This window comes from Phaseolus vulgaris, chromosome 1, assembly GCF_000499845.2.
Source record: "Phaseolus vulgaris cultivar G19833 chromosome 1, P. vulgaris v2.0, whole genome shotgun sequence".
NCBI lineage: Eukaryota > Viridiplantae > Streptophyta > Magnoliopsida > Fabales > Fabaceae > Phaseolus > Phaseolus vulgaris.
In genome coordinates this window covers 7,352,284-7,378,706 of record NC_023759.2, presented here as the reverse complement: position 1 = coordinate 7,378,706, position 26,423 = coordinate 7,352,284, and the positions used below count along the sequence as shown (strand labels likewise).

At 31.9% G+C, this 26,423-nt stretch overlaps 2 protein-coding genes across 3 annotated transcripts; both read right to left on the bottom strand.

Annotated features, from left to right (window-relative positions):
* Positions 1–8,211: 8,211 nt before the first annotated feature.
* Positions 8,212–9,612, bottom strand: LOC137815385 (uncharacterized). Its single transcript, XM_068618527.1, has one exon. The coding sequence runs from the start codon at positions 9,610–9,612 to the stop codon at positions 8,212–8,214; it is 1,401 nt and encodes a 466-aa protein (XP_068474628.1).
* A 14,901-nt stretch (positions 9,613–24,513) lies between these two features.
* Positions 24,514–25,733, bottom strand: LOC137813430 (uncharacterized). Of its 2 annotated transcripts, none has more exons than XM_068615676.1 (2): positions 25,637–25,733; positions 24,514–25,140 (listed from the first exon to the last, which is right to left on the bottom strand). In XM_068615676.1, the coding sequence occupies exon 2, from the start codon at positions 25,114–25,116 to the stop codon at positions 24,730–24,732; it is 387 nt and encodes a 128-aa protein (XP_068471777.1). In that variant the 5' UTR covers positions 25,117–25,140; positions 25,637–25,733; the 3' UTR covers positions 24,514–24,729. The 2 variants fall into 2 exon arrangements, with proteins under 2 accessions (XP_068471777.1, XP_068471778.1); XM_068615677.1 differs by lacking the exon at positions 25,637–25,733 and adding an exon at positions 25,530–25,636.
* Positions 25,734–26,423: the final 690 nt, after the last annotated feature.

The window sequence follows — 26,423 nt, the reverse complement described above, 5'->3', positions numbered from 1 at the left end:
CCAAATATTTCCAGCACAATTTTAACCATTAAATAAACAAAATAGTAAACATGCTTTGAATATTTAAAATGATAAATGAGTTAAGTTTGTTAATCACACAATTTACCTCTTTCAGTAGTTAATAAAGCTCCACTTTAAACTATCTTCACCTTAAAAGGAAGCAATACATTATTTGGATATACTCTATAGTGTACCTATAAATAAATCACACGTACAAAGATTGAGATAAAATATAGTTGAACATGTGAAAAGATGATTTCTAAAAAGGCCATTAAAATGTCAGTAGTAAATCAATCCTAATTTCTTTAACCACTCTTACTTTTATTTACTTCCCCTAGCTAACATCAATAAAAACACGAAGAATTTGAAAAAAATATAAAAAGTAGCCTACACAAAATAGATAGCTACATTCACATGAATATATGAAACTTAAATAATTTAATTTTTATGAAGTCATCCAATAGGAATTCCTGTATTAGCAAGAGTTCCAACCGGATGCTGTTTTTTTTTTCAAAAAAAATTACAGTAACAACAACATACGAATTAAACTATTTAGAATATAGAATAAATTATAGATGTTTTACTTAAGAGAAAATAAAAATATGTCTCTATAAGGAAGAAAGTTAGAAAGTTAGGTAGTAGTTTAGATACATTCTCATCACAATAGCATCTTCCATAAATGTAATAAAGGATCAAAAGATAGTGTTACTAAAAGCTTCATATGAATGAATAGGATAACGAGACAAAGTTAATGAATGTTATTGAACTGATCATTTATTCAAGGCTCTGATGGTGTAGAGATACATGGAGCCAATGGGTATACTTACTTGATCAGTTCCTAAAAAGGCCATGTAAATGACACACTCCCCTCTGCACCAGAAATCAATACCATAAAGTCATATAACAACATTGACTTTCATATAACAAGAATGATTAAATGTTACATAATCATCAAATCTACTTAAACACAAGTATTCCATACACCAATATATTGCAACATTTCCTCTACAATACCCTTTACATTTCAACTTCAGTTTTAGAGCTTTAATTTTTTTTTATTGTTTTCATTTATTGATTCCCAATTTTTTAATCTGAAACTCTGTTAACCGGCTAGATGTAGACAACTTTTTATTTTTCTGAGCAATGAAGACTCAATAAATAACTAGCACAAAAAGGTGTCAAACTCTTATACAACAAAAAAATTCAGTACTAGGTATGTTGTATTTAGACTAAAAGGTACCTAAACTACTCAAGCTTCGCATGAAAGATAAAGAGGCTTTATTTAAAAATTGATTAATCAACTAACTTGTTTTATAAGCTAATATAATTTGTAAAAATAAATTTACAAAAACAAGATAAAACCAAAAAATCGAGGAATTATGTGTCAGTTTAAAACTAGTACCCATTCTATGATCCAATGCATAAAAAGAAATTCCCAAATTACCAATAACCATTAAATTAAAATGGTTATCAAATAGGTAACCTTACAATAAAGATATACGTGATGCTAAAACAAACAACAAATTACAGTCTAATATAGTAAAAATGAGAAATATACTTTGTAGTCTTCAAGGTTGAGCTTTGATCACATCAAATTCATCCACTTTAGCAACACACTAGTCCGAGTAGATGGCACATTCATGTATGGCATATATAGAGCCACCCTACTAATGGCAATTTCACAAGACAGGAGGAACAACATAGTCCCTATTGCATTTGCTACTATTGAAGGTGAAAATGTAGATGCTTGGTTTTTTTTCTTAAGAAACCTAAGAAGGTACGTGATAAAAATTGAAACTAAACTACTTTCCCATCACGCCCAAGTGTCTAATCTACTTGTTATCTAAGTCGTGTCTCTCTTATCTTCTTCAGATAAGCTTTATTTACAAAGTTTCAATGCTTTACATATGGACGAGTCTTATTTCTAACAAAAATCGGGCCAAAAAAAGTAACTAACTAACTTCATTTACTTCTTTAAGCATTTTGTTGACCATATATATAGTGTCAGTTGACCGAAGACCTTTGATTGTTTATTGTGTATTTTGCATATTTTTGCTCTTTACACTCGGGTTCTTCTAGTGTTCATAATATAAATGTCTTCATTTAAGCTTCTAAGATCAAAGTCTAGTTCAAAAAATGTTCCTATAATTGATCAAATCATATATTAGGTAGTTCAAACAAAATATAAGCTAAATAATGTGATTTTTGTTATGTTTTTATAAATATCCTAATTCTATACAGAAAATACAAATTTGAACTAAAAATAGAAAATAAGAACAAAAGAAACCTTAAGGAAATACAATTAACCTAGAAAAATATAACAAAACCGAGAGTATTCACCCAACCAGGCAATGCATATCAAGGTAACGCATCATCCAAAGTCACCTCTGTTGGGTACACTTTTCAATTAAAGTTGACAGGTTATATCTTTTAGAGTGCATGTTTATCTGATGATAAGTGTCCTTAGTCACCCTAACCACCCGATGCATGTCAAGGTTACATCCTATCCCACCTTCAATGCTTCTAGTATAGTGTAGTTGGATGAGTGGAAGAATGTGTAATTTGAAATTTATAGTAGTAAAAATAGTTCACTTTAAAGAAATTAATGCACACAATTCCTTATGTGCTTGAGTTATTACGAGGATGGGATGTGTGTATTTTTGTAGGTTCCCAAATGGTGTTACGCTTAATCATATGAAGAGGATTAGTGAGAATGAAGTGTTATGCACTCAGGGTCAAGAAGTTACAAATATTTTTTTATCATATGTCACTACTACCTTATATAGAAACTTCCTAATTCATTTTTATTGCAATTGATGAAGATGTGTAGAACATGAGTTGGTGACATTTGTGAATTTGATAAAGGTGGAACCAACAGATGTGAATTATGGAGCATGATGCAGTAATAATTAGGGGTGGGCATGGATTGGATTTTCCAAAATCCAATCTAGATCCAATCCAAATCCAAATAAATGGATTGGATTTAAAATCCATATCCACTTTAACTAGATCAAATATATATGTGGATTTTTTTAAAATCCATTTAAAGTGGATTGAATCCAGAATAAATCCACTTTATTAATTATATTAAATCCATTTTGTCAATTACATTAAATCCATTTTGATATGGACAGAGACTAACTTGGCTCAAACTGGGCCTAAGCCGACTCACCTGGACGCAGAACAACTCGGCTCTACATTGGCCCCGACCCAGACGACTCGACATCGGCCTCGGCCCGAACGACTATACATCGGCTCGGGCCCGAACGACTCGACATCGGCCTTGGCCCGAACGACTCGACATTGGCTCGGGTCCGTCGACATCGGCCCGGGCCTGTTCGGATCGACATCAGCTTGAGCCTGCTCGGCTTGACATCGGCCCGGGCTCGCTCGCCTCGACATCGGTTGGGGCCCGATCGTCTCAACATCGACCGGGCCCGCTCGCTTCGACATCGATTTGGGTTCGCTCGGCTCGAGATCGGCCTGGGCCCAAACGACTCGACATCAGCCTGGGCCGAACGACTCGACATCGGCCCGGGCCCGCCAGACTAGACATCGGCCCAGGCCCGCTCGGCTTGACATCGGCCTGGGCCCGCTCGACTCGTCATCGGCCCGAGCCCGCTCGACTCGATATCGGCCGGGCCCGCTCGGCTCGACATCGGCCGGGCCCGCTCGGCTCGACATCGGTCGGGCCCGCTCGACTCGACATCAGCCCGGGCCCGCTCGGCTCGACATCAACCTGGGCCCGTTCGGCTCGACATCGGCCCGGGCCCGCTCGGCTCGACATTGGCTCGGGCCCGTTCGACTCGACATCAGCTTGAGCCCGCTAGGCTCAACATCGGCCCAGGCCCGCTCGCCTCGAAATCGGCCCAGGCCCCCTCGACTCGACAACGGCTCAGGCCCGGTAGCATCGACATCTGCCCGGGCCCGTTCGGCTCGACATCGGCTCGGGCCTGTTCGACTCGGCATCGGCTCGACATCAGCTTGAGCCCACTCGCCTCGACATCGGGTTGGAGCCCGATCGTCTCGACATCGACCGGGCCTACTCGCTTCGACATCGGCCCGGGCTCGTCAAACTCGACTTCGGCCCGGGCTCGCTCGGCTCGTCATCGGCCCGAGCACGCTCGGCTTGACATCGGCCCGGGCCCGCTCGTCTCGACATCGGATCAGGCCCGTTCGACTCGACATCAACTTGAGCCCGCTCGGCTCGACATCGGCCCGAGCCCGCTCACTTCGAAATCGGCCCAGGCCCGCTCGACTCGACAACGACCCAAGCCCGGTCGCATTGACATCTGCCCGGGCCCGGTCGGCTCGACATCGGCCCATGCCCACTCACCTCAAAATCGGTCCAGTCCTGCTCGCCTCGAAATTGGCCCGGGCCCGCTTGCCTCGACATCGGTTCGGGCCCGACCGTCTCGACATCGACCAGACCTGCTCGCTTTGACATCGATTTGGATTCGCTCGGCTCAACACCAGCCCGAGCCTGAACGATTCAAAATCGGCCCGAGCCTGCACGATTAGACATTGGCCCGGGCCCACACGACTCGACATCGGCCTCGTCCCGCACGACTCAACATTGTCCCAAGCTCGAATGAGTAGATGTCGGCCCTGGCCCCCTCGGCTCGACATCAGCTTGGACCCGCTTGCTCGTCATCAGTCCGGGCTCGCTCGGCTTGACATCGGCCCGGGCTCATTTGGCTCAACGTGGACTTGGGTTAACTTTGCTCAACCTGCTCCTGAATTGTCTTGGCTCAACCTGGATCGGGCCAAGTCAAAATCCAACCCAAAATACAATTTGGATAATTCAAAAATGTATCCAATCCATATCTAATCCATATCCAATTAAATGGATTGGATTTGAAATCCAAAAATATGGATTTGGATTTGAAATAAATCCATTTAAATGGATCAAAACTAATATGAATTTGGATAATTATGGATTGGATTTTTTGCCCGCCCTTATAATAATGTGAAGTAATTGATTAACGATTAGTTATAATTGTTGTTGTAGATGTTATGTTTGTAGCATGTGTGTTGTTGATGTAATCTTTGTTGTTAGAGTTGTTTCTTTATATATTGTAGTATTCTTTGATATAATGTCATGAAGAAAAATTTAAAAATTCATGCTTTTTTTTTTGTTTTTTTACAACTATATTTCTTCAAAATTAAATATTACATACAACTTTTATTTCTTCATATATCTATATGTCTCGAAAACATTATTACACATAACATAAACTATTCATTTTATTCAATTAATCAAAATTAATCCATATTCATGTATATTTTTTTTTTAATTTTTAACAGTTCCTAAATAACATTTTGTGTTCATAAATAAACACCTACTCATTATAATTTTACATTTAAAATAAACCTACACAATTACTTTTTCTCTAAACTAATATATTACATATACTATTTTTTAAAATCAATATTTTTTTAACTCAATCAATTAAATTCTATCGTATACATTCCTCTACCTTCTTCTAATTCTTTAAAAAAATTGCTTTTTTGTACTTTTTAAAATATATCTGTTTCTAAATATTTATTTATCTCACTTTTACTTCTCTAAATAATTAAAACCTACACACTTACTAAATAGGCTTAATTCCCTATCTAGCACCATTTACATCTTTATTTCCCTATCTAGCACCCTTTTGTTTTTATTTCCCTATCTAGCACTCTTTTATTTTTTATTTCCCTATCTAGCACCATTTTAAAAATAAATAAATAAATAATAAATTATTATTTTTTTAATAATTTTAATTTTGAATACATTAAAAAATAAATATTTTTAATGTTTAAAATAATTATAAATATAATTAATGAATAAATAAATGAGTTTTTACAAAATAAAAATAAAAAAGTAATAAATTAAAAATATTTAGTTTAAAATTATTTTTTTTTACAAATGTTACACTTATTTTATTGTTGTTGTTTTTATTTTCTAGACTTATTTATTTTTGCATTTTTTTCTTCTCATTTTTAAGCATTAAGTGTAACATTTGTACTAGTTTTTTTTAGAATTTTGCATTTAGGTAAACACTTCAATATTATTTATGTGTCCACTATTAATTAATACTAATTGACTTTGGTTTTTTTATAAATATGTCCTGTATTTTTTACTTGAAATTAACATGATTACATCATCAATAATAATCAAAATAAATAGTAATTTATGTTTATAGATTCAACTTTTATGTTGTTGTAAAGTTTAATTTTTTATTTTCTTTATTTAAAAAATAATAATTTTAAACTAAACATTTTTAATTTATTACTTTTTTATTTTTATTTTGTAAAAATTCATTTATTTATTCATTAATTATATTTCTAATTATTTTAAACATTAAAAATATTTATTTTTTAATGCATTCAAAATTAAAATTATTAAAAAAAATAATAATTTATTATTTATTTATTTATTTTTAAAATGGTGCTAGATAGGGAAATAAAAAATAAAAGAGTGCTAGATAGGGAAATAAAAACAAAAGGATGCTAGATAGGGAAATAAAAACAAAAGGGTGCTAGATAGGGAAATAAAGATGTAAATGATGCTAGATAGGGAATTGAGCCTACTAAATACAATTAATTATTATTACTGTTAAAAAATTAATTTTAAGTTTTTCTTCAAACAGTTCTTTTCAATTAATTATTTTTATAATTTTTTCCTTAATTTTTTCTCTTCTCACGTGGCTTCCCAATAACTCAATAGTAACCTAAAAATAAAACCTTGCTACCTTTATTAAATGTTGTGTAAAATGTACTATTGGCAGAATAGAAAGCACAAATAGTGCTATTTCAAGTGAAAATTTCTATTTCCTCAAGGGCACGCACTCAACAATACCCATGTCCCCCACAAGGGTATGCTTTTTTCGAGAATTTTACTAAAATGGTGTTGTTTTTTTAAATTTACATAAATGGGCAGATTCAGAAAATATTATAAGAATGGATATTTTTTTTGTCAAAGTTGACAATGGAGTAGACAATATAAATTAAATTCCTTAACCTCCTACTTTTTTTCTTTTAATTAAAATTTCAACCGGATTGGCAACTTCAGTTTAAATAAAATTGAATACTGGATTGACAACTTCAATGTATTTTATCTCAATTAAAGTTGTCAATTCAATTGTCAAGTTCACTTCATTTTTTCTTAAACAAATGATAATTAATATTTTTAAAAATAAAAATATATAATTAAAAAAAGTATTTTATAAATAAGAAAATGATATATAAAGTTGAATAATTAAAATGAATATTTTTTACAATAATTTTAAATAAATTGGATTAAAAATGATTTGTTTGATAAATTAAAAATATTTAGTATTTTTTAAATATTGTTAAAGTTAAAAATACACTTATAAAAATGTGATATAATTTATGTATAAATTTTTAGATTATATAATATATGAAAGTATAAATTATATAATATGTAAAAAGTAATAATATACATGTATTTATGTAAAATAAATGTATTAAAAATAAAATAAATTATTCAATATAAGTCATTAAAAGAAGATGATATTAAAATATTTGATGAGAACAACATTGCAAAGGATGACTCTACTGTCTAAATGGACAATTTCCTCTGTTGTGACCTTCATTGCGACAGTAAGAACATTTTTTTGTCTTGTTCTGAATTGATTGATCTATTTCATTATGCAAACGAGTCGTAATTGGTCGTCTCGAGTTTTTACGTCGCATGTGGGGTTCTAGTATGAAATTTGGTCCGGTATAAGTAGACCAATAATCCTCGTTTCGAACGGGGTGGAATTCAACTTGATATGCCTTTCTAATTGTGTGGAGGTTGTAAATTGGATCAATGAATGTCGTCATTTGTAAATGACAAGAGGAACAAACGACAATAACATGACGACAAGGAAGTCGAAGAGCTTGAAAGTGGCCATAATCACACCACCAATCATTTAATCTAACTGTATATGATTGAGGTCGCCGACCATGTTGGAGGGTGGCTAATTCTTGGACATCAAATTCAGAATTTTCTGCATTAAACCTTTCCACAAAACACATAGATGAATCTTGTTGATTTTTTCTAAGTAAGGTTGTGATATCTTCTGAATAATAATGACTTGCGCGTAACATGGTGTCTATTTTGAAGACTCGTTCAACAAACCATGTTTTTGTTTTTTCAAAAGTTGTCTTAACCAAAGCGGAAATTGACAAAGAACGAGCTCCCTTAAGCACGAAGCTAATTCATTCTGCTAGATTTGTGGTCATATGACCATACCTCTTTTCCCCATCATATGCTTGAGTCCATTTCTCTAATGGTATGCGATCTATCCAGGAAAATGCTTGCTTGAACTCAGATCGCATAACTGATAGCTTTGCCTGTACTATGGGTTGTTTCATCTCATAAGTTGTCATAAAGAAGTAAATGAAATTAGTTAAATGGTAAAAGGTCGTAATTATCTGTGAGAGAAGGTAAGGAATGTCATTACCCATGTTAATCAATTGTCGTTTCAGCTCAGCATTTTTGAATTTTTTGTTGAAATTCGATGTGATATGGCGTATGCAATACACAGAAACGAGGCCGTCTCCTTCCCATCCAACTTCTTCGGATTGTAATGCTGAAATTATACCGATTCCTCTATCATTAATCATGCACAAATTCGGCTGAGGTGTCACATATTGTTGCAATAATTGGAAGAACCAAATTAAAGTCTCCCGAGTCTCGCCTTCAACAATCGCAAACGCCAATGGAAATATGTTTCGATTCCCATCTTGAGCGGTTGCGGTCAACAATGTTCCATGGTATCTTCCAGTTAGAAATGTCCCATCAACTTGTACAATGAGCTTGCAAAAATTGAAACCATTGATACAAGGCTTGAAAGACCAAAACACCCGATCCAACGTGTAATAAGAATTGTCTTGAACACCATCAACCATATAAGGAGAAGCAATATACTGCACAATTGTCCCTGGATTGCTTTCTTTTACTGCTTCCAACCATCTAGGAAGATCATTGTAGGACTGTTCCCAATCGCCAAATGCCAAAGCAAGAGCTTTCTGTTTTCCCAACCAAGCTTTTCTATACGTGATAGTATAGCCATGCAGATTTTTTATTTCTGCAATTAAGCTTTTAATTGGGACGGAAGGGTTTGCTTTGACTGAAGTCAGCACCATGGACGCAATATGGGTTGAATCCAAATTAACATGGTCTGCCGTAAGATTTGTTGACAAACAAGTATGTTGTGCATCAATTTTTTTTATCTCCCATTGATTTCGGATTTTACTAAAAGATGCACGTAATCTCCATTCGCACCCTACATCATGATGTATGCACCGAGCCACATATCTGTCTGACTTTGATTCCACGACAACAAATTTGTAATCGTTGTCTATGTGGTATCGTTTTATGGCATTCAATGTCGCCTCCTTTGACATGAAAGACATGTGTTCATTGAGTTCGCAATCGATGTTATGTCTGGATTGATTGCCAGACGAAATATATTGTGAAAATCTGTTGAACTGATCTTCATCATCCAAATCAAAGTCGTAGTTATCTCCATCTTCACTTATGTCATCCACTATGTTTGTAATTATTGGTTCTTCATGCTGGCTTAGTGACGTTCCACCGACATTCCACGTGTCCATCTGCATTTAAAAAAAAATGATAAACAAGAATGTTACGGAAAATTTACATTACCTTTACAACTTTCTTTGAACTTTATACTAGAAGGAGAAAATAATATATCTCACAAACCTTGTCCTCAATTATTTTAACTTGGATGTAGAAATTAAGAGAAGAAAAAGTGTAGAACAAAGAAGGAATGCAAGGCTAGAGAGTTGCATTGTTGTTCCATTATATAACAAATGTTCTGTATGAGTACAATAATTTTTATTCATAAGTCAAGTCCTCATGTAATTGTGACAGAAAGCCATCACTCCACGCTACACTTGGTTTATTTTTATTTTTTCTAATTTTATAACAAAGAAGTTGACTTCACCATTGACAACTTTGGAAGAAGTTGCATTCACCATTGGCAACTTTGGAAGAAGTTGCATTCACCATTGGCAACTTATATTAAAAGTTGTCTTCATGGTTGACAACTTTGTATAGGCACCAAATGAAAAAAGCTCACACACCATTGGCAACTTCATTTGCAATTTCGTGAACCACCAAGCAATACTTTATTTTGTGTCCAACTTTATGTCATGACTATAGTTTTCATGGCAGAGATTCTTTTTTCATGACAGAGATTCTTTTTGAAAATGAAGTTTGAATTCAAACTTTCATTTTTTGAAACTCACACAAGCAACTCTATTTAATAGAGTCTGTGTCCTATGCAAAACACTCTCAAGCTTTGCCATTGTTCCAAAGTGCTTAAGGGTGGCATTCAATTACAAAGGTAAGTTCTCTCTAATATTTTAATTATTTATTTAATTGTAGTAGCAAGCACATGCTAACAAAGATTATCAGTATATTTTAGCTATCATAATTTTTTTTTTGTATTTTCTGTGGATGGATCTGTATATATTTTTGTATTACATGGTGGCATTACTCATGAATCCTTGTTCATTCCAGAAGAAAATTTTATTTTAGTTTTGACTAAAATTTAGTTCTATATATATGAGAGAAAATTACATGTAAAAGAATTTAGTTATAATAATTTAGTTCTAATGTACTAATATCTTTAAATTTGTAAACAAAGTTAACTACTTGAAATTTGTTCTAAAAACAGTAACAAACATTTTTTTTATTTTCATACAATGTCTTCATTATAGCCAATGAGTAGGAGTATTTTATAAATAATAAGGAATAGAATAAGAATCTCTGATGGAGCAGAGAAAGAGCCAATGGACAAAAGAGTTATCCATGCTATTCTCCACATGTTATCCATGCGCAGAAAATAATATGGTTGAATGAATTAAATCACAAAAAATTTCATGTAATATAGGTTATATTTTACCCTTTACTTTGGTTCTAGCCTTTGAAACATCAACCATACTGTAACATCATAAGTGTGCGTCCTGGAGATGTACGGAGAAGTGTAAAAGGAAGAAGAAGAGTGTTAAGGAGGTGGTGATAGTCATGGTTTGTGGTGAGAGGGAACAAAAGTGAATGAAGTCGCGGAAGACTTATCATGAGTGTTAGGTTAGAATTGCATGGAATATTAAATGCAGCGTTGTTTGTTAGCGAAAGAACACTGATTGGCTATTCAGTTCACGGTTTCTTCTTCAGTATAGACCAAAAACGAAAGTGCAAAAGCAAAAGGAAACAAAACCTGTTAATCTTTTATTGGAGAGTTAAAACAAAAAAAAATTAAAGAAAACTGAGAGGGTAAAATATAAAGATAACCATTAATTTTTCATTAAATTTAATTATATTTTACCACTTTGAATACTTATATTTTAATAGTTATCCACACACAAACAATATTTAATATTTATACTCTGTTAAAGAAATTTAAAAATGATCCTTTAAAACATGAAATTTTAATTATTATCAACTTATAAAAAAAAGCAAGTTAATATAATTAATTGATATTAAATATTGACAAACAATTGCTAAAAAATATATTTTTATTTTATTTTTCTTATATTTTTAATTGTTTGGACATAATATATTACTTTCAATCAATATTTTTATAATATGTTATACTCAGTACTCTTTAATTAGTATGTATAAATATCTTTTCGTTATCTTTAATTTAAGAAAATTAATGTTTATTGATAATATCATTTTAATAGGAATTATCTATAAAGGTACTTTAAAAATTGGTTGTATTTTCAGGAATCATTTTATTAGAATTTTATGGCATCTCATCGTCTTCCCGCGAATATGTCTATATTGCGACTCCAAGAGAAACATGTTACTAAATACGTATAGGAAGGTAATGAAAGACTATTGAGACCCAGAAGACATGCCACAAGGACGACCACGAAGACAACGAAGAAGACCACCATGTGGCACAGCTTCTCATAGATGACAACTTTTCCTATATTTCTATTTTCTAATCATGTATAATATCATTTTATAAATATTGTTTAAACGCTACCCTTTTTATTTATAATTTTATCAACTATAAACGTTATTTCACAAACATAATTTCAAATTTTTAAAAACAACAAAAATATTTTTAATTTTAATAATATTTAAAAAGTACTAAATATTTTACATTTATTTCACAACCTATTTTAAATCCAACTTAATTTTAGGTAACTTTGTTTTTTTAAAACAAAATTTAGTTTAATTTTTTAATATTAATTATCTATAAAAATACAAATTTTCTTAATATTTTTATTTTTATTCACTTCATGTAAATTTAAATAATTTTTAAATTATTATTATATACATCTTTTAATTTTAAAAAATATGAATTATTTAAAAAAATCAGATAAACTTGCCAACAGAATTGGAAATTTCATTTGAGATAAAATACATTGAAGTTGTCAATCCAGTATTCAATTTTATCTAAACTGAAGTTGTCAATCAGGTTGGAAACTTTAATTAAAAAAAGAAAAATAAAGGGGTTAATGAATTTAATTTATGTTGCCTACACCATTGGTAACTTTGACAAAAAATGACCATTCTTGTAACATTTTCTGAATATGCCCATTTATGTAAATCTAAAAAAAAACTACACCATTTTGGTAAAATTCCCTGGAAGTGTTCATTACTTTCTCTCCTCAAACACATTTTTTTTTTCTCTTCTCCTTATGCATATTTTGATGCATTAATATATTTAAATAGAAGAAATATCACAAAATAATAAAGTCGGAAAGAATTGTTATTAAACCAAATTGATTCCTACTTAATTAATCAGTTTATTAATTATTTAAATATTAAAAGGATATTAAATATATCATACATTTCAAATATTACTCCATTTAAAATGTATAGATTGGATTAATTTAATTAAGATTAAAATATAGTTAATACGCATACTGTTAAGGGATACCCCCGCATAACAATTAATGTTCTATAAATCCTCAACCAAAAGGTTAGTGTACTCCTTTTGTTCCTTAAGTGCCAATTCATTGATATGAAAATCACCTTTCGTAGTGACTTAGTTGTTGTGTCCTGCTCATAGGCAAACTTGATGGGTCTACTTAAAGCATGATCATGGTCCAGATGCTAAAGGAATCTCACTATGTTAGTCACTCTCTCCCTCCCATGATATACTTGAATAAAGGAATAATGTAGAAAATGTTAGAATTAATGGCTCTAGAAGGGAATTGAATAATGTCTTAGATTTTGTTCACTGATAATTAGACTAGACAGTCTTAACGTAGAAGCAACATAAACAAGATAAGAAAATTTATATTGATTCACTTAAACACATGAGCTATGTTGATTTTTTCCTTAAACAAGTTGTTTAAGAGGTTCTATTAATCAAATCAATTGATTACAATGAGTACACCAACCACTTAGAGTTATAGTGAGTACACAGACCACACCTAATTATTTGGAGTACACAAACCAATCCTGATTAGATCATCTTAACCTTACCCTGAGTTTAAGACCTCATTGAAAAAGAATAAGAATAATTCTTAAAGAGCGAATAATTTTAATTCACTGAGCTTACCTCACGTTTGAATAATTACAACGGTTTCACACATCCATAAGAAACATTTAACATTCCTTGATGCATGCTTGATTAGAAATATTCACTACATTCTTTGATACAGCTTGATTAGAAACTTGATATGAAAAGTTTATATATATAAGTATTAGATTATTGTTAGATACAATATTATGCAATATACAGTTTTCAAAATATTATTTCACGACTATTTATAATAAAATCTTTCTTTACTTGAATTTTTAATGTTGAAGTTATAACTTTGTACATTTGAAACAATTGTCATATAGTATTGTGAAAAATAGGAAATAAGACAAGAAAGGAAGGTCGAGTTGTGTTTTAAAAAAAAATGCATTTTTTCGCTAATTTGAATATACAAAAAAGATTTGAAGATTTTCGCAAGATTTGATTTTTCCTTCCTTATTTAGTTAGTTAAATAGTTATATAACACACAATGTAAAAGATTAAAGAAAAAGAAAAGATACTTAATATTTTTATACTGGTTCGTCTGATCACATGGACTACATCTCCTTCTTGACCAACTAGTTAAGTTCCACTGAATAGTTTACTATTTCAAAGTACATATGATTACTCTTTGATCAAGTCACTCGTGCTAACACTGAGTATTCTTTACACTTGCCACTCCTAACTCAAATACTTGTCACTCTTGGTTCAACACTAAGTATTCTTGAAACTAGCCACTCCTGGTTCAATCCTAAATACTCTTTGATCAAGTCACTCCTTTCTAACACTGAGTATTCTTTACACTTGTCACTCCTAGCTCAAATACTTGTCACTCTTGGTTCAACACTAAGTATTCTTGACACTAGCCACTCCTGGTTCAATCCTGAATATTCTTGACACTAGCCACTCTTGGCTCAACACTAATTATTCTTGACATTAGCTACTCCTGGCTCAAGATAGTTAGTTACAAGGTTTCAGTGATCAATAAATCACTTATTTTTGCTCATAAAGAGGATAGCGTCTTTCGGTATATGGAAGATTTAAACTCTTTTTACTAGTTTGTAAGAATGAACACAAACAATATTCTTACAAAACTTCAGGGCATAAAATAATTTAGTAAACTTCCAATACTCGCAGAATATGACTCACTTTCTTGTTTTTTTCTTCGAAACATGTCTTCTTATAGACTTGTGAAAAGTATGTATTAAAATAAAGGAAAAGAAAAATAGGATAAATCTCATTGTGTATATTGAACACAAGGTTATATTTATATAAAGAAAAAACATACAAAAAATATGGGCTAAGCCCATTACGTAGATAGAAATATCTAACAATAAGTAATAAAATTATTATACTTATGTTTCATCTCCTTTTTTGTCCATTGAGTATATTTGAACTCACTTCATTGTCCTATCTTCTCCTACTATTGTGTAATGAGCTCTTATGTTGAGAAGCCTTAAATACATGACATGGAACATTAAAATTTTTTTTTTCTTCACGAAAACTCTTTGATAGCTGGCCACACTAATCTTCATTGGTAGCAGATCCTTTTACACCAAATAGTGATTAAAAGTTCAACCGTATATGATAGGCAATTAAGCCAGAGTTAAAACTAGTCATGTCATAGAAGTTGGTGGTCATTGCACTTTTAGCTCGTATCCCAAGAGATTTTAAATGTTTTTGTTTGGCATATATCTTCCCCAGGTAGACATAAAAGACATTCTCTATTTCTGTAGACTTAGGCTTTGGAATATTCTTCATGTGTGTTAGCTTGAAGTCTTGGTTTGTACTTATCGTTTGAATAATCTTCAATTAACTTATTAGACGAAGTGGAACTTGACATAATGCTCTATCTTTTATCAGATGAAGCATATACATTTTTCATCTGATCAACTTCTGTCAGACACAATTGCTTCATATTTTTCAAGCTCTCGACTTATTGTGTTTAAAAACATAATCAAAACATTTAGGGTGTTGTAGTTTTGCTACAACAAATATATCTTAGAAAAAAAAATTGTTGCAATGATTTATTTATGCATGACAAAGTTTATTGATAGTAACATTAGATGGTCTAGTGGTCCTTTAACTAGTACAAAAACACATATTAGAATGTTCACATAATAAATCTGTCTATACAAATAATTCAAACTTAGTATTTGTTATCATTAAAACTCATAAATAGTCTATTGAGATTAGACTCTTTAGATGAGCTACATAGGTTAAATCGTCTAAGGTCTCAGCAATAAAAGGGATGATCTCTTGCTAAAAATACTAAAATCTAGACAAATAAAAACATACTAGTACTCAAGCCTCTTCCTACATGGATGAAATGCAATGCATCTCATTTAGACAAAGACATTTATGTTTGTCATCATGTCTATCTCTTAAAAATGGTCTTTTGTTTATATGAATAGTTATTAGTTGGTCATTGCTCCTAAAAGATGCAATGTGAGCAAATACCAACCATTATGGCTAAAAGTATACTCAAAAGTATAGTCTAGAGCACCCTCTGGAGTGAAGCATGAAACTTGTACATGATTACTCCTGAGTCAAATGTGTGCGCAAATGTTGGGTAGTTCACCATTCTCCAACACCCCTAGGTCTCCACGATCTTCTCATACATATAGCTTAGCCTTTCTATATTCATCTAGGAATAACAATGTAGAGAGAGTTGATGCATAATTCACAATAAAAAATATGGGATGGGTTAGACTTTTAGTTTGTCATCTCGCACATATTGCCCCATATAAGCCAGAGTTTGTACAAGTTAGCCCTTGCCCTACGATTCATATCCTTTTCTTTTTAATCTTATTATTTTTAAGAATTATTTGGGTTGAATATTGTTGAAATTGGTTTTGATGTCTCCAAATTCATGAAGATTTGTTGAAATTGGTTTTGATGTCTCCAAATTCATGAAGATTTGTTGAAGGCCTTGTTGCTAGGTAGACATATTAGAAATAATAGAAACTAATTTAGAAATTAAAATTTTTTTTGTCTCTAAAATAGTCTCTAATTTAGTCATTGTAACAACTAATTATTTTTAGTGTTTAAAATTAGTTTCTATTTTATTATTTTCTTGTAGTGATAAATAATGTATCAAAATTAAATTATTTTCTTAATCACAAGTATTGTAAATAACTAAAATTAAATTCAACAACTAGTCACAAGTTTAACGTGGTGTTCATTTAAAGTTACTAAGGTAAAATTTTACTTTTAATTAAAAAACTCTAACGTACGATAGCTAGTTACTAAGAATATATTCTTTATTGAGTTCCCTTGCAGAGTGAGTGAAGTCAAATGAAAGTGGTGCTGTAAATTTGGCATAGTGATGCAATTGGGATTATTTTTGTATGGATAGCAGTGGAAGCTGTCATTGCCAGTTCTAAGTCATTAAATAATATTCTTCTTGCCAATTACAGCATCACAAATGCATACACCAAGCATCAGAAACCCTTTGCTGTTCTTTCAGTTCATCATATTAATTTCCAGTCTGTTAAGGACCTATTACCAAATAACAGGGTACATTTGACAAGACTAACACAAAAAAGGGGTCTAGAACATGAGTACTTTTATAAGTTTGGAATTTGTTCACTTGTACTAATACAATTTTTGAAAGATTAAAAATTGAATACTTTAAATGTTTAGAGCTATATTAAAATCTATCTTCAAATAAAATTAGACGATTACAAAGTGAGAACTAAGTGCAATTAAGACTTTTTTTTTTACAAGTTGACAATGGATACCGAGAAGGTATATGTTCAAAACCAGAATGATATTTAAGTGGTTACTATACTTTTTTCTTTCATAATCCTGAGTTATCACCATCTTCATCAAAGATAAACCCACTTCTTTGAGCAGTGAAGTGTAACAGTGTTCAGCAACTGTAACACTGTAAAATCCTTTCTGTCAGATGAGTTTTATATTCCATATATTACAAATTGTTCGTAAGGTTCAAAGAATTCTTGGTGATGCGTGAATGAGAATAATAAAATCTAAATCATGCAATTGTAAAATCTGATTTTGTTTCCTTTTTCTAGGATGTTCATTGGGTTGGTTTAGCCATTAACTAGACATGTGCACCTGATACACTTGTTTGCTTGCTGTAGAATAAAAACGAAGTGTGATTAAATGTAGTTTTAATTGGACATTTATTTTATCATGCGATTTAATTCCAATATTAGTTTTTGTTAAATAATTAACTGATAGATTTGACAAAACGACAAATGCCAATTGAGATAGTTGTAAACTATGTTAGTGTGATTTAACTTCATTTATAGTATGGATATCACAATCATTAGAGAAAGTTTGTAGTTAAATGTTATGTATGTTTAATACGACATTTTAGTATTTTTTTAATTTTTTATTAGATAAAAAAACCTATTTTAGCATATAGATAGTGCTACTTTTTTTTAATAATCTATAATGTATTTTAATTATTATGTACTTTTTTTTATATTGGTCAAGTATCTAGGAGTGAATAGAAGTGTTGTAAGTAATTTGAGATTGGTTTAGAATGGTGAAAAGTAAAGGAAGATTTGGTTCTCAAGAGATAAGATAAAGAACAAAGATGATTAATAAAGAAATTATCAAGAAGATAATACTTTATCTTGGTCAAGTTAGCTTCACTTTGGAAAGTTTTAAGATGAACCGTCATGCACTCTAATGTACTATGTTTCAAGTGACAAGCAAGAAAGTGAAGGATCCTTATTTGAGTTTCTACTTAACCATAAGAGCTCTTCAATAAAAAAAGAAAAAAAATAATTTTTGTTTAATTCCCTCTGGATTAAAGCTCAAAGTTATGTTTACACATGAGACTCATAGGGTTTAGGGTTTAGATAAGAGGTCTTGAAATTTGAAATCAAATAAGGAAAACTATGTCGTTTAAGTAACTCCTAGGTTGGATTACTTAACACTTTTCCAAAAAAAACAACTCAATCCACAATCTAAACTAAAGAAAGAATGCAAAAAAACATTGTTCCTATTTACATTCTTACAAAGAGTTAGGACATCCTTAGAAGCTTATTTTATTGACTCCTTAAAAGCTTTTTTTATTGTCTGAATTCTTTTCTTCTTTTCTCTTTCTATGTCATTCTTCTTGTTATCACTCCTCCTTGACTTGGTTTTTTTCATAATTCATTATCACATCACATTGTAGGTTTGCTTTTAATAATCTCATTCATTAAGTGATTCCATACTAGTTACGAATGAGGATAATCTTATTCTTACTAATGCACTACTTTAAAGAAAGTAAAAAAAAATGTTATTTACTTTCTAAATGATGTTATTACTGCTTTTTTTCATGATTTTGGAGGTTCTATCTACCATATTCATTGGTATATCATACGTGAGGATGTTGTTAATAGTGCAATTTCACAATTCTTTCTTCAAGATTGGATCATCTTAGAAATTAATTCAAATGTTGTGTTCTTTATTAATAACTATCGTTTAGTTGACAAATTAAAAAGATTTTAACGTAGACCTTCTAACGAGGTGATATGTCTGGGTATAGAATCTAGTTAGGTGTTTGAACCTAGTAGCTTACTCAGTGATTGAAATATTTTCTTGTTCCAAAATTCAATCTATTTTTGCATATATGACACTATCAAAAAAATACTCATCCAGAAATCTTACTTTGAAGCTTCCTAGGTCACATTTTCTTTTTTATCTTTCATAATTTGTTTCATGTCTATCCACCAAAACTTAGTTTCTTGAGTTAGCTTGTAGATAACATAGGATAACTTTCTCTCTTCAAGACATTGAACGTCTTCAAAAATCCTCTTAATATCCCTCACCCGCTAATTTGCTTTATCTAGTTTTTTTTTTCTCATTAAACTTAGACGGATTGTGCCCACGAAATCCTTTGGGCTTAACGAATTATGTTGTCAATGAAGTTGGGATGCTTATGTTGCTATTTTAGCATCAAGAGTAGATGATGGGAAGCTCGGTGTTGTTGTGTCATAGGCACACTTTGTTGTTGTAAGGTTGTTGGCATCATCCCTATTGTCCATGCTAATTAGGACATATCCGCCGATGGAGGAGGAGTAGGTGATCTTAGTGCCATCTTCTAAGCACATAAAGAATTAAGTTAGAAATAAAATAGAAACTTCTAACTATAATTTTGGATCAAACTTAAAAAAATACCCACAAAGAAGAAACATAAAAAACTCACTACTCTCAAGTCATCCTAAAGACAAACAACTCTGTTACCATGAATGTAACACCCAAAAAAAAATTATCCACTATACTATAAACCCAATAAAGAGCCTGTACATAGCATAATATATTTTAAAGTAAAATTTAAAATACAATATATATATAAATACTTACAAAGAAATGTTAAAATAAAGTCTCTATTATCTTCCACGAGTTGCATCTTTATCTACACAAACATGAGTGAGCTATTGAATGAATTTCTAAAACAATAAAATATATATTAAAGGAAACAATTTTATTAAAAATTCTTGCACAATCCAATTTCAATCCAACACAACACATATAAAAACCATATAGACCACACAAATCTATACATCAAAGGATATTCAACAAATGAAATATCGATTGACGTCTTCGAGAAGACTCATACCAAATATGTCCTACCAGAAAGTAACATCTGAACCAATCTAAGACTTAGATTTGCAAGTGAACCCAAGAATAATGACTTAGGATAAGTTCATTACAACCCAAGTCGCACATCTGCACATGTCACAGTGTGTAAGAAATTCCCCCTCTGATTCTCATCACTTGATATCTTAGTCAATGTGATTAGACCATCAGTGAATCAACATGATCTCTATTACAACATAGGTGTCAATACTTAATACACAAAATAAACAATGATTTACATGTCATCCCATATTTATGACCCTAAATTCATACAAATTTCATCAATCTTAGTAAGCATTGTCATACAATATAACTTTAAAAAAAACCATAAATCAATCAAATATAAAAATTAATATTCATTTTTGCATTTATCAAAACATTCATATTCAATTAGTCAAAGAGACCACGAAAAGAAAATATTTTTTTAGCTGGAGTGAAAATCTCCTCGCTTGAGGGAAGCTTTTTGTTTTAGTGAAATTAAAGTCGAAACTGGGTTAGGTTACAGTGCTATTTTTGCTTGACCGAAAATTTCTTCGCTTAAGTGAAAATAAGAATGAAAGGAAGATTGATTTTCAGCTCTATTTTTGTTTGAACGTTTCGCTTGAGATAAAATAAAGCGGAGAGTAAGGTATGAATCTATGTTTTATTATCTTTTGAGCGAAAATCATCCGCTTGAGCGAAAATATCATAAAAATCAGCCTTAACAATAAAAATCAAAGTAGTTTAAAAAGCAATACAACTTATAAACAATTCAAAATGATCAATCTAAACTTTAATTTATTCAAACATCATCCTTCACTCATTTCAATTCAACCTTTATCATTCAAACTCAAAATATACATATTTATATTCACATTAAACTTGAAACGAACATAAGAAAAATTATAGAAAATAACTCTACTTATCTAAACCATATTCAAAACACAAATTAAGAAAACTCTATAGCTTAGCATGCATAATCTAATCATTAGATCAACTTATCAATAAGAATATCCAACTCCAAACATTTCAAAGCAATACATTTATTAACCAAAACCCAAAAACACTCAAATTCAAATGTTCAAATAGTTTTCAACCAACTTCAATCCTTGCATAGGAACTTACTTCATTTTAAATTTAATAGGACAAAAATGTTCTAGGTTCTTCAACTACTAGAAAGTGTGATCATATTCTAAAATAAATAAGATGTGAAAACAAAAGCTTAGAAAGAAGTTGGAAGAAGAGAAAAAGAAAAAGAAAAGGAGAAAGGGGTATACAAGTCTGTATGTGGAGGTTACATGCAATAGTTATAATAAGAAAAACAATTTCTAAACTAGATAATCTTAAATAGTTTTTATATTAGTTTTCTTTGTTAAACCATTTCTTTTATCATTCTATTTTGATGTATTTCTTTCAACAAAGTATTTTAATTTGCATTTAATCCCCTATCTTTTGTTAACCCTATATTTTCTTCCAAATAAATTCCTTCAATGGAAGCCACACCAGCTGGGGAAGAGAACTTCATTTAGTAATAGTATTTTATGGCGTTATTGGAAGTATGAAAACTTTTACCAATAGAAAAGGTGGAAAATACTTACCAAATCACACCCATAAAACACAAGAAAGAACATAGCCAACATATTCTATAATTCAAATTTTTTAAATGGCTTTGTCCAAATCTGATGGTTCAGATATAGTGCCATCTACCATTCTCATCACATATAGTATCAAATATAATGTATTCTGGCTATACTGCAATATTAACCCTTAAACATGAAATCTAAAGGGAATTGACATTAGCCGTAGAATTGTGCAAGTTGAGAGAAAAGCTTCTGAATTTGAACTTTGCATCCACTATTTCATTAAAGACTCATACACACCACTTCCTGTCTATCTACTTTTTGTTCTCAAATTATTTTTCTTCATATTCTGTTTTCATATCCTTATTTACCTTTAAATTTTCACTGCCACTTGGAGTTGAATAGTGCCCTCAAAGCTTTATAAGAAGAGCATCCTCATGGGTCTCTTCAGTGATAGGGAGTGAAGAACCAAACATGGCAGAGACTCTTCGCATTGTTGCTGTTTTTGGTACTTCTTTGTTCATTCATTCCTTATCTTAGCATTGTTGACCCTTACCATGTCTTCAACAGTTTGGGTGTTTCTTGCATGTTCTAATTTATTTATGGTTTTCTTCACCCAAAGGAAAGGCAAGTTATATATCTCCTCCACCACCCTCTTCTCTTCTTCAATTTAAAATCTTTCCAAGCTTCATACCTTGTTTTATTGTATTAATTGTATATTTGGTTTCTATCAGATCAAGTCAAATGTAGTCCTAATTAAAGCTGCTACTTTGTATAACTTCCACTGTTTCATTCAAACATTAGTAGGAAGCAAACCCCAAATCAAAGTTTTTTTTTTAAAATTTATTTTCTAAATCACTGAAACATTGTTGATTTTTCAGAAATTACAAATTAAGGGTTAGGCTTTACTAAGAAGTTTGGTTAAGATGACATGATTTTTTACATATCAAGATGAAATTGTGATAAGGTAGCATGGTCTAACTTTAAAAAAATTATACCTTAACACGAATTTATCTTGATATAATAAAAATTGTGAGATTGACACGACTATTCTTAATTCTTAATTTTCAAAAAATCAATCCCATTTCAGTTATTAGAAAAAAAACTGCACAGTAAGAAAAAAACAAATCAAACGTACACTCAAACTAATCCAACCAAAGGTTGAAAACCTAAGCAGCATCAATGATACATGCATTCAATCTTCATTATATTAATTGTTTTCCAACAACAAAGGGTGTGTCAGATGTTAACTTCAGTCATAAACATACACTAATTTCTTCACCACCTTTCTCTAACAATATCTCACTCCATCAAAATACGGAAATGGAAATCAGGTTAAAGGAAACATGTGATTTATTGTTCTGTATTACATCTAAAAATCTATCCCCACACTCTATACATGGTTTCTGAACCAAGTGAAATTTCACAGGTGAAGGTGGCCATGACTGCTCTATGGTGAGTCTCTTCCTCCTCACCACAGCTTTTGCTTGTAGTATTTTTACTTCAGTTTAAACAGAACAGGGGAACCCAGTACTTCCATCATCAACAATCCAAGCTAAAAACCATCAAATATAAGAAAAAACTGAAGTACCTACTCTCTCACATTTTCAAATTATTGTCTCAAAATATCTGTATGCGTTAAATACATTATTAATCATAATAATTTATTAGATTTTTTTTGTACTGGCCAGGAATGTTTGGGATCTCGGTCCAAGCGTTGGTCAGCTTGATTGTGCGAGTTATGTCTTGCTTGGCTTGAGTCGAATATAGGGCCCAAAAGTGTGTTATGAAGTCAATCCAGGTTTTCTAGTAAATTTAGGTGGAAAACATAATTAAAAATAACAAAAGAAATAATTGAATTGGTTGAAGTACAAATTTAAATACAAGAATAACTGAATTGATTTAAATATATTATTAAATGCAAGTGAGGGCAGTTAAGAATGTTTGTGTCTAGATAGACTTCATAATCAATTTTAACTTTTTCTTGTTCAATATAATCTTCAAAGTCCTCATTTGGAAGTGAAGTACTAGGACTACCACGCCTTCTTATCACATATGCAGTTGGTCGCACACAGTCTGAATTAAAAGATCATCCTTCTCTAGTCCTCACCATCTTACTATTCATATAAATATCATCAAATAAAAAATAAAATTGGTCCTCCAAAAAACAAATAACTTGATAAGGATAATTTGAGGAACTAATCGTTCCGAACACCAAATAAACAATTATTCAATCATAAATAGCTAAGTGCACTAATATAATATTATAAGGTCAATTTTAAGACCAAAGATAGTAGGAAAATCACTGAAGTCAGAAAAAAAAACTCACCTAATTAATAGGTTTCGGATAAAAATATACAAAACCCACAACACACTTCTAGATAAAAGTATCCAGAATCCACAACACACTTCCGGATAAAAATATTTGGAACCCACAACACACTTCCAAATAAAAATATCCAGAACCCACCCACAAGCAATGCAGAAACTCACCATTTTCGCCGGTGCACGGTGCCTTCGCTCTCTGTCACTACCTTAGTCCCTGAAAAATACACACCATAGAATTGCTAGAAACTCATCTAAACTGTCCCCCATATTTCCTAGATGCTATCCCAGAATTGATAGATACTTCACAAAGTTGCTACACACCCCCTAGAATTGCTAGATACTCATTGAGAGTTGCTTGACGCTACCCTGAACTGCTACACAATACCCCAGACTTGATAGACACTTCCGAGAATTGATAAAATCCAATGGCATGAATCTGACGAGAAACCTTTCATAATTACCATCGGTATACAAGTTGGACTGAATGTTAAACTGATATGAAATCAATTCAAAACTTTAATGAGAAAGTAAAAACCACATAACATTGATCTTCAGTCTAACAAGCCATTTCCCCCCATGATCACATGACATATTCGTAGAAGGGGTGATTATGAATTAAAATACAAAACAAAAGTTAATCATCAAGTAAGCCCAAAAGCAGGTGTAACATAATACACCATCTCTTGAAGACAGTTTGTGACAAAACTTCCCAAATTAGAGGAGGAGCCAAATCAAAGTTTTCCTTTGTCTTCCTCCTTCATCTTCTTCTGCCACCTTCTCTTCTTGTAATCCAGCAACATCTGGGGCATCTTCTCCATCAACTTTTTGGTGTTTTCCCGCTTCTCGGCGGATATCCTATCACATTTGTGCCCTTTCCTCCTGGTCTTCATCTCCTTTCTTTCAGGATCATAGGGCCAATCTTGCCCGGCAAGGAGCACTTCCTTTCGAAGTCTGGCACGTCGCCGAGCACTGATACTCAGTGGCTTCCATGCCCCCAGGTCCCAGTATCCCCATACTCCCTTGGCAAGTTCATCCTTGTATTTCACTAGCTTCTCACGCCAAGGATACTGATATTCTGCCACTGCCTTTACCATCGAACCAACACCTTTGCCCGCCATAACGCAACAACAGACTCTTTTTCTCTACACATGACAACAGCCACTCGATCAGGCAAATTCACAAACAACTTCAAGGCCAACATTTTATCCCTTTTACACCAAATTATTACACACTACATTTATCACGTACATTCTCTTAAAATAACATAAATAACCAGAGAAACAATAAAAGTCCAGAGAGAAAAACAGACTGTGAATAAATAAAGTGAAGAAGCAAATAAAATCCAATTTAGGTCATGATTTTAGAACAGAAGCGAATATCGGATCTAATTCATAATTGAAGAAATTGTTCAATGCTGGGACAGAGGAATGACAAGAAATTGAATCGGCTATTAGCATCAAACAAGAAACAGAAAAAAGCAGACATGCAAATCTTTGATGAGAGACAAAACCCTGCAAGGTTAAGGTTCAACCTTGCTATGCGAGTGAGGTGGGACCGAAAATGACTACGGAAATAGTTAGAATTTTATGCAGGAAATGGAAAAAAAAAAAAAAAAAAGAGGGATTTTTTATTGCTTACATGTTTCGGTTCAGTGATTCTTCTTCTTCTTCCCGTTTTCTCACCCTCCTTGCGGAAACAAAGAACAGTGTTTGTGTGAGACTTTTAAAATTCAAAGTGATGTTTTATAATTATTAATAGATAAAATTTTAAAATATTATTAAAATAAATAAAATTTTAAAAAATTAATAAAATGAGTAAGTTGTTTTAAGATAATATGTTTTTAGTTCAAATTTAATTCCACTACAAACGTGTTAAAACACACCTTCTTTATAATAAAATAGTGTTTTTTTATAATAAATAGTGTGATGTTGAGGTAATTTATTTATTTTAATAATTTTTTAAAATTTTATTTATTTTATTAATTAATAAGTGAAACTGCAATCAACAGAATCGTGTTTTTGTTCGTATAATTTGAAAATACTAAAGAAAAACGTTTGTTTTATGTAGTCTAAAAAATATAATGGTACTTTTTTCAGCTTAATTAGATTAATAAGTTAATTGGGTGGATTCTAATTAAGGAGCAAGCAATTAAAGCTAAGGATGTAATTTACAAGTTTAGTGAAACTTGGGTTCAATTAACCAAACAGTAGGTATATAGTTATATTCAAGTGGAGTTTTTAATCCATGATACTCCCAAATGGCTTCTTAGATTAATTCTAGCACAGGAATGCTCTTCGTTTGAGGGTTCCTGTTGATTCTGTCTCTGAGTCTATAATAAAAATGCAGATCATATAGAGAGGTATTAAGAAGTGGATTTTAAGTCTAACTCAACTCCATAAAACCGACTCATGGGATGAGGTTTGCA

Excerpts from the sequence above, each read along its gene's own strand:
- LOC137815385 (XM_068618527.1), bottom strand. The coding sequence starts at position 9,612 with ATGGACACGTGGAATGTCGGTGGAACGTCACTAAGCCAGCATGAAGAA.
- LOC137813430 (XM_068615676.1), bottom strand. The coding sequence starts at position 25,116 with ATGGCGGGCAAAGGTGTTGGTTCGATGGTAAAGGCAGTGGCAGAATAT.